This window comes from Penaeus japonicus, unplaced genomic scaffold (genome assembly GCF_977035675.1).
Source record: "Penaeus japonicus unplaced genomic scaffold, GWHDUDI00000001_assembly GWHDUDI00000004, whole genome shotgun sequence".
Taxonomy (NCBI): domain Eukaryota; kingdom Metazoa; phylum Arthropoda; class Malacostraca; order Decapoda; family Penaeidae; genus Penaeus; species Penaeus japonicus.
The window spans coordinates 20,497,265-20,507,264 of NW_028234406.1; the positions used below are offsets into that span (position 1 = coordinate 20,497,265).

General features: G+C 35.9%; 1 protein-coding gene across 1 annotated transcript in view; it reads left to right on the forward strand.

Moving 5' to 3' along the window:
* LOC122255773 (Golgi to ER traffic protein 4 homolog) overlaps window positions 1-9,363 on the forward strand; it is a 16,507-nt gene extending 7,144 nt beyond the window's left edge. The window contains exons 2-8 of the mRNA XM_043020055.2: window positions 887-965; window positions 1,726-1,820; window positions 1,983-2,119; window positions 2,310-2,448; window positions 3,655-3,801; window positions 6,040-6,191; window positions 7,993-9,363. Coding sequence (XP_042875989.1) covers window positions 887-965; window positions 1,726-1,820; window positions 1,983-2,119; window positions 2,310-2,448; window positions 3,655-3,801; window positions 6,040-6,191; window positions 7,993-8,111 — 868 coding nt within the window. The 3' untranslated portion in view covers window positions 8,112-9,363. The remainder of the gene's footprint in view (window positions 1-886; window positions 966-1,725; window positions 1,821-1,982; window positions 2,120-2,309; window positions 2,449-3,654; window positions 3,802-6,039; window positions 6,192-7,992) is intronic.
* The last annotated feature ends 637 nt before the right edge of the window (window positions 9,364-10,000 follow it).

Consider the following 10,000-nt stretch of genomic DNA (forward strand, 5'->3'; position numbering starts at 1 on the left):
TGAGTATTGAGTACATGACGATGACAATTGCAATCATAATTGCTATATTTGCCATGATATTAAACAAAATTGCTTTTACCCAACACCCAAAACCTAGATGGCACCACTTTCTTCTAGCACCAGCAGGAAAGAGGGCCTTGAATGGCACCCATCCACGGTCTATAGCAAGCACTATCTTTAGAGAGTGATGGCACAGAGCAAGTTACTGATCTCTTGCTCTAAAGTACCACTGATGAAGGAAGTGCAGGCAGAATTTCTAAAATGTGTCCCTGTGCCAGTAGTGATAGCTCTTACTGTGGCACTCACAGTCATAAGCACAGGTTTCCTTCCTCTTTCCTACTTGTTTATGTTATCTTCATTGTGGATGAGTATATCCTTTGTATTCGTTCTTGATAGTACACAAATGCCAAAAGAATAAGTTGCTTTTTGTCTTCCCATAAAGCAATAATACTTGTTCGATCACACTGAATATAAATAAAATTATGAGCTAATATGGACCCTATACTACAATTTTAGTCAACTGCAACATTGATAGAGCCTATCACACAACACACAATAGAATAAAACACAAAAATGGCTCTAGTTTTGCCATGAGTGAGTGGGAAGAGTCAATTTATGCCACATGAAGCTGCCTTTTTCTGAAATAAAAACCATCCTGGAGACTGGGCAACCAGATCTGTTCCCATCTGCAGTGGGTTAATATTTTAACATAATTTTTTGTTCTCTTGTGTACTGATAGGAATATCATTGCATTACAGATATTGTGGTCAACAGAAATATAATGAAGTTTTGGATCTCTTGTACGATGGAGCCTCTCTGCTTTTGATATATTAACATCAAATTTTGCTCTCTGATGTGTACTGATAGGAATATCATTGCATTACAGATATTGTGGTCAACAGAAATATAATGAAGTTTTGGATCTCTTGTACGATGGAGCCTCTCTGCTTTTGAAGCATGATCAGGTAATGGAAATTTTTATGTTTAAATGAAACCTAGTACCTTGACCCCTAAAATTCTAGAACCTCTTTTATTTATTTGCCTATGCACTTATTAGGCCTTAAATTTTCTTATCCTGTAGGGATTACAAAAAGTAATGATTAAGAAATGAACTGCAAATCTCCTGCTTGTCTGTTCTACAAGCCAATAATAATGCCTGATTTCTCAAGTTTCATCAAGGAAGACTTTGTACTTTGTTTTTTCAAGAGCTCAATTTTTCATATCAGAAATGTTTGTCACTCGTATGTTAAATGCATATCACACAGTGGAGTGTCAAAAACGAAAAGTTGTGGTACATAAAATATGCCATACAATACCAAAATTATTATTCTACACTCACAAGAAGAAAGAAGCAAGGAACATAATTATATAGTTTGCACAGGTAGAGGAGGGCCTATAAAGAGAAAGGGGTATAAGGATTATGTGATGGGTGAGGCTCGAGGAAATGTGCCAAACAGTGTTATGTTAGTAGATACTACCTACGGTTCACTTGTAAGGAAAAAGTCACTAGAAAAATGCCCATCAGCTTTTGACAGGTTGAGCCACTATCATGGTAAATGAGACTAGTGGTTAATATAGATTTTTTTTTTGTAAAGAAGCTTTTGTATGCTGGTATATACATTTTATCCAATCATTATTAGCAGTAAATAGAAGTTGAAGGCTCTCTAGACAATCTATGTCAAGGAGAAGAATTTTGATTAACTATTCATAAAAAATTTATTACAGCAAACAAGTGGTGCAGATTTAGCTTTACTGATGTTAGATGTGTTGGAGAAATCCAAGACAAAACCAACAGAAGAGCACATAGCCAGAATAGCAAGGTTAGTGACTCTTTTTTTGTACAACTTTTAAAGAAATAACATTGCTATTATGACAGCATTTCCAGAAGTTAAATTTCAGAAACCAAATAGATTTACCATTTACTTTTATTGGTTAACTTCCTGAAGGTGTTCCATTTTGTAACTCGACTATTACCCCTACAGTTTATTCAGCCTTCTAAGTAATGGTACTCCAGAGCGCCATCAGTACTTGGTGCGGTCAGTCAAGTGGTCCTGCGATGAATCACACAAGCTTGGGCATCCAAGGTTACACCAGCTGCTAGCACAGACATTGTGGAAAGGTATATATAGGTCTTTCTTTTCTTGAAATGTTAGACAAGCAGAACTGGCTGAACACTTTCCAAAGACCATATACTGAAGGTCCTGAGTTAATTGATACACTATTTGTGAGTGTTGTGCCTTTTTGCATACGTACATGCTGTATGCTAAATTGTCAGATGTTATGAAATGGAACATTCCTCCATTTCACAGAAAAGAATTACGGCTCAGCAAGATATCACTACTTAAGGTCAGAAGATGGTGGAGGATGTGCAGACATGCTGGTAGAACTACACTTACTCCGTGGCTACCCATCAGAAGTTGATCTGTTCCTAACTCAGGCTGTTCTTCAGTAAGTATGAATGTACTATGTAAAAAAAGTGTTGAGCTTCGTTTTCTTCTTCTCTCTTTTTGCTCATATTCTGTTTCTCCTATCTTTATCAAATCCATTTAGAATTGAGCTCTAACTAGGAGGCAAAGACCTGTTGGGGAATTATGATCTTTATTGGTTAAAAAAGCCCATTCTTTACCCATTCTTGCTTGGGCTTATATTTGCATAAAATTGCTAGATAACAAGTGCATGCAGTGACTAAGCATGAGATCTCTCTCAGCACAATGCCATGCTGCGCCTTTTTGAGTGATTTTTATTGGCCTGGTTCAGTGGGATGAAAAGAGGAGCGTTTGTATTTGTACATTAATTTCAGAAATGAGTAAAATGTGTCTTACAAATAGAACTCCTGCTATTATTTACATGTGTAATGATGTAAAACCCACGTTTTCAGGGAGAGATCATAATATAATAGGACATCATCCGGTGGGAGCAAAATATACCCATAATGTAATATCACATCACCCGGTGCAAATGTGTTAAATGGAAGATACCTTGTACTGATTTCTTTTGATAGCAGTGGTGTAACTACCAAGCAAGGAGTGCTCTGCTGGATTTTAAATTTTACTAATATTCACCCATAAGATAATAATTCCCTTGATGACTTAGACTTCTGTTTCAATATTTGAAATGAGTTCACCAGATAAGAATTATATCCAACTTTCAGTCTCAAAAGACCTACTACATTGACCAGAAATCTTAAGTATATAAATTATGAGATGATTATGCACATGAAAAGCAGTGCAAAGACATATATATGAACAGAAGTCGTTAACATTAACATGCCATCATCATGTGAACTGGCAGTAATTTGACAGTACTTCTGCAGCATGTAAATATATTAGTAACAAATACATTACATGTCAAAATATATGCTTAGATCCATTATTTGCTTCTAAATGAATAACAGATTGTCAAAAATTTTGGGGTTGATCCCTAGACATAGAGTTGAATTTGTTATAACAATATCAATATTTTTTTTTTTTAATTTATTTATTGATTTGCTTTTTTTCATAATCTAGTATTAGAAATTTAATTAATTAATGATGTTCCATTTCTTTTCCCCCTGCCCATCCTTCTCTCTTCTCACTGTTGCTTCTTCATCTCCTTGTTTTATAAACATACAAGTGCTCAGCATTTCACTAATTTAACTTGATATTTCATTTGCAGGTACTTGTGTCTTCAGAAGAAAGTTGCTGCATCAGAAGTTTTTGAAAATTACACAAAGAAGCACCCTAATATCACAAAGCAGAGAGGACCTCCATTCCTTCTTCCTCTACTCAATTTCCTTTGGCTTCTCCTGTCTGCTATTGAGAGGTAAAATTGTCATTCATTTTTTATCTTTATAACATCTTTTAACCCTTTTTTAATTATTATTCTGCTGCAGGTTAAATTTAACTGATACTCAAACATGTATTTGACATGGTTGTTTGCTGAAATTTTTGTTTTTATATTGGCCTTATGAAATAGATTTACTGTATTGGTTGATATACACATACATCATTATTATCTTACAACAATATCAGGGAAGGCTACCTTATACAATAAGTGATTTCCTCAATGTGTATTCTTAAAGTATATTGTCTATTATTGTGAATTGGTTTTGCTTACAACTTACATCTTCTACATACTACTTAGTGTATTCACTACTTTACTTGTTACCCAATACATGATAGGATTATTACATTATCATTATTATTGTTGTTGCCATTATTATAATAATTATTATTATTATGTTAACCCATTGTGGATGGGTGTCATAACACAGGAGCTTTGACCTGATGACAGGCGTCACAACATACATGACATTTGGGGATTTTGGATTACTTTGCTATTTTATTGTGCTATGAGTAAGGAGTAAGTAACAATGACAATTGCAGTCATAATTACTTTTTTTTTTTTTTTTAATGAATGTATCGAGGTTTGTCCTTTATCAAGTTCATTGGTAAACTATATACAGTAGAATAGGCAAAGTAAATGAAGATGAGTGTTTCATTTTTGCTCATGTAGGGGAAACAAGAAATTCAGAGGGCCCTGCATATATATGATAGGATGCCACATATTTCCTTAAACTCATTCCACAGAGTTAGTGTTTGCTCCTCCTACTGTTCTTCTCTCTCTCTCTCTCTCTCTCTCTCTCTCTCTCTCTCTCTCTCTCTCTCTCTCTCTCTCTCTCTCTCTCTCTCTCTCTCTCTCTCTCTCTCTCTCTCTCTCTCTCTCTCTCTCTCTCTCTCTCTCTCTCTCTCTCTCTCTCTCTCTCTCTCTCTCTCTCTCTCTCTCTCTCTCTTGATGGGCATTGTTTAACCCATTCACGCTAAGGCTATTTCGGCTCTAAATGGTCGGAATGGCAGGGTATTTGAACACATAAGCCTAATGCCTTGGGATTCTCGGGCGCACTAGCTGCAAGCAAGCGCTGTACGCCCGCTCACCCGGTGCGCCGTCCTTGACTAAATATCTTGTCTCCGGCGTCTGACCCAAAAACCACTGAACCACTGATAACAAGTCAACCGGTGCAAATGGGTTAAGATGCCATGAGATCTTGTATATAGGAGTTGCTTTCTAAATGGGTTATTAACCCATTGTGGATGGGTGTCATGACATACATAACACAGGAGCTTTGGTCTGACGATGGGCGTCATGACGTACATGACGTTCATGGATTTTGGATCATTGTGCTATTTTATTGTGCTATGAGAAAGGAGTGAGTGATGATGGCAATTGCTGTCATAATTATTATAATTGCCGTAATATTGAGCAAACCTAACTTCCAAAACCTAGATGGCACCACATTCTTCTAGCAATAGTAAGAGAGAGAGCCTTGAATGGCACCCATCTACGGTCTCTAGCAAGCACAATCTTTAGAGAGTGATGGCACACAGCAAATTGAAGACCTCTTGCCCTAAAGTACAGCAGATGAAGAATCTGCAGGCAGAACGAGAAGAGGAAGTTGACTCATATCATACCCAGTGTCTAAAATGTTCTCTTGTGCTAATAGGGATGCCTTTTACTGTGTCACTCACAGTCATAAGCACAGGTTTCCTTCCTCTTCCCTACCTCTTCATGTTATCTTCATTGTAGGTGGTTATGTTTTGTATTCGTTCATGACAGCACAAAAATACTAAAAAATAAAGTTGCTTTTTGTCCTCCCATAAGACAGCAATACTTCTATCATACTTAGTATAAGGAAAATAATTAGTTGATATGGATCATATACTACAATTTTAGTCAACTGCAGCACTAATAGAGCCTGTCATATGGCATATATAAGTCTCTAAACACAATAAAACACAAATATGGCTCTAGTTTTATACTGAGTGACTGAAAGAGAGTGGGAAGATTCAGATCATGATGCTTCAAGCTGCCTCGCTCTAAAATAAAACCCATCCTGGAGACTGGGCAAGCGAATCTATCCCCGTCCGCAATGGGTTAATGGATTATATTACTTTTTAGATTAGTGAAGCCTCAAAGTCTTACTTGAAATGGTGTGTTTGTCTTTGCAGGTAAAAAGGGATTTCTACAGCTGAAGAATTTAATGTTTCTTATTTCTTGTTTCAGTGGACAAGTAACTAGATTCACAGTTTTGTGTGAGCAATATCAACCAAGTTTAAAGAGAGATCCTTCCTATAGAGAATATTTAGACAGAATTGGACAGCTATTTTTCAATCTCCCTGCTCCTCGTCCCCAGCAAGGGCCTGGGGGCATATTTGGTAAGTGTTCTAGGATATTTTTGTGAGAAAATATTTGTTTTGTGTCATGATAATGTTGAAACTGTAAAGTATGTGTTCACCCTGCATCACAAGTAGCATTCACAATGAATAGTTAATGACACACACAACATGCTGTACATGCCTATCAATTCCACACACTTGCACAAATGACACACATGCACACACATGCGCACACTCGTACACACACACACACACACACACACACACACACACACACACACACACACACACACACACACACACACACACACACACACACACACACACACACACACATATATGTACATACATGCACACAGGAATAATATCTCAATTTGGTAAATTATGATGTTAACCCTATGATTACGGTGCGTCACACTCGTGTGACACAGCCAAACTCCCGACGTCGGGGCGTCATGCGATTGTGACGATTACAACGCAATATTGCAATCGCCCGGCATAGGGGACTTCGCGTAGCGAGTGCCCCGTCGGGAAAGGGTTAATTATCATTATGAATACTATAATTTTCCGAATATTTACCAAAATTAGTTTAGTTCAAAAGAACCACTTTCCAAGCACCTGCAGGAAATAAATCCACCAAGGGCATCCACCCATGTACAACTAACATAAAAAGAGCTCTCAGAGTATAAATGATTGAGAGAGATGGAGAAAAGCTGTGGTGTTCCCTCACTTTCAGATAAAACCCATAAAACTGTCAAGGTCAAGTGTGGGATTCATTATGGCTGGCATGCCAAGTAATCAGGCATGCAGCTGTCAGCTGCAGCCAGAGCAGATTAAGGGTTTTGTCTTTTATATCTAGATAGCTCTACAAGTGCTTAGTCACTAAGCAGTAAAGTACTAGGCCTATCTGACTGCACCTGTTTACTGCATTCCTTTTTTTATTATTATTTTTATTATTATTGTTATTATTATTATTATTATTATTAACTTTATGATTATGATAACAATGATAATAATATTAACCCAATCCCGACCGGCCTGGCGAGAAATGGCAAATCTGTACGCCATGCCTAAGTAATATTGCCTCGGGGACGTCACACTGGTGTGTCCCCGGACCAGAGTGACATCCTGAGACGTGCATTTTCTCACAGATTTCCGCGAGGGGCAATTGTCACATGCTGAAATGTCAGCAATAGATCGCTAGATTGTTTTCAAATATAAACATTTTACATAATTTCTTAGACTATGTTACTTTAGGTGTTTGAGTGTCATAAAATGAGATATAACATTTAAAAAAATGACGTCACAGAAAACTGTGTAATATTGATGACCTCATGGTAATTTCTGCTTCTTGTTCGGTTGAATAAAAATATCCGAGTCGAAAAACTATTGTAAAATCAAAAGTGTTTGGCCAAGAAATAAAATAAAGTAAAAAAATTGCTAATACAATACTACTTTCAATTTGTTGATTACCAATGATATCATGTCATGTCACGTCACAAGTTACTCGTACACACTCAGATGTACGTGTAGGATTATTCATATTGTTCTTCTTTTTGTTTTGGTAAAAAAAAAAAAAGAAAAAAAAAGAAAGGGTTAAAACATGATGCCCCACTAAGAGATTGCTTCCACGAAGCGTCGCACGCTTGTTATTTTCCCGGCGTAAGTGGGAGTATGTGAAAATATGTCCTGTCGTGAATGGGTTAAAGAATGAGTGTATTTAAGCTTTTGTACAGCTATCTATATCTAAAAAAAGATTGATTAAACAGAACTATTTTGAATCTTTGATCTGCTTCAATTGTTGCAAAATAATATTTTTTGTTTTATTTTTTTGCCTCAGGTAACTTGATCCAGGGTCTGCTTGGTGGAGGGCTTGGTGATGATGACTCAGATGAGGAAGGAATCTCCAGTGGTCCTTCGACCTCACGACAACCACTGGCCGCTGAGGAGCTGGACTAATGTTGTGTCTCAGTAGGATTGTTGGGTGCTTAGGGTTAGTGCTATTGTGAGAATATAGTACTGACTCACATCAGCAGTTAAAATTGTCTATGTAATTATTTATTTTTTATGATTATTATCATTTATTTTTTTCTCCCTACTCCTCTTCCCCTTCTGTATCAGTTCTTCCTCTCTCCCTACCCCTGTTATGTTTTGGATGTTTAAGGAGAATGTCATACCCTAATGTCAATTTTAGCACTTGAGTGTTTTTTCCTCTCCCTTTTGATGTGTGTTACTGATTTGAAATTTGTACTTTTCACTGGTGTTGTTTCAGGAAACGGAGAAGAGCGACATTAGTTCAATCTCCATTTTTGCCTGTACATGTACTTTTCAATAGTCATAGGAGGTAGATTTTTATTTTATATTGGTTATTGCGCTGTTATAAGAATCATGAGAATTTGTAAATAGCCAGAGATGTTATGTAGGCACCATAGATTTTGCTACCGAGACCACCAGTGTATAGATTAGTGTGAAATTGGTTGATGAGTTTATTAGGTGTAAGTGGAAACATTTGTAATATATTGGATAGCATAAAATCCACATAGATTAATGTTGAGAGCTCTACCCAAAAATCTGTGACCAGCAATATTGTGTTTCAGGTCATCTCAGTGGTGAATATATGTGAGATCAATTTTGTATTATTAACGTTTTGATGAAGTTAATATCTGACATACTAAGCAAAGCAGAATACAAAGAGAGGAAATGAATATTTAAGCAAGTTATAAAAAGCTAATCTAGATGCGTATTACAAACTATTGGTGTAATACTTGAAAATTGCATGTTGGTCTGATTGTTGTAAATTCAATGAAAGAATTATTATGCCTAGATGTGGTTTGAAATTCTTCAATTTATATCTCAACTTTGTAATGAGAGTAAATTTCTCTGGCTTGTTTTGAAATTTACACCTCAGGGAATAGCATCTTGGAAATAATATTTGTATATACTGCCACAGTTTTATCTTTCATCTGAGGGAACTGAAAGCAGTTGTTGCATTTAAGTTTTGTAGCTTGAGAATAATTGAATTGTGATACCCAAAGACTTGAGTACACCAAATAGAGTTATCATTAAGGTAAGCAGTTTCTCTTCATAGCTTTACAGTTAAGCCAAACACTCAAGTAAGTGGCACATCTAGGCAGTGATCAGATGTATATTGTGGCTGGAAATATAAATGATTATTATCTACTGAGGAGCATTAAAATATCAATCAGGTCTCCATATGCTTATTAAATTCTTATCCTCTTATGAAAGTATGACTAAAAGTGTACAGAAGTGCAAAAATATTTATATTATGAATAGAATACCAGTGTCAACATTGAGAAATAAGTTAATGTTGGTAATAGTTATTATTATATTGGTTGTTTTGATGTGAATATAAAGGACACAAATAAGGCACATATGGCAAGGAAATATCTGATTCAAATTCACTTATGTTATATAAATAGAGACACTTCATTACCTAATCCTTTTCTTAGCAAAATGAGTATGGCTTAACATTTATTGCAAGAACTGTATGACTGAAGTAATGCACAGAAAAAAACTATAGCTATCGTTAAAGCCATACAAATTTGTTGTGAGAATCAGTTATGCTCAATATTATTATGCATGTTTTAGACTTTGGATATTCAGTTGATAATTTCATGTTTTTTGTGGAATGTTTTGTTTTGGCATAAAGAATTTTATAACAAAAGAAATAATGGACTTTGAAGTACAGGTTACTGGAATATTTACATTTTTATTCAGTTTGTTTGTATATGATATGTACCTTTCATTCAGTATCTTGTATATCATATATTCAGAGAGCTTTTTTGATCTGCAAAATATTTTGGAAATACTATGTATAGTGACACAGC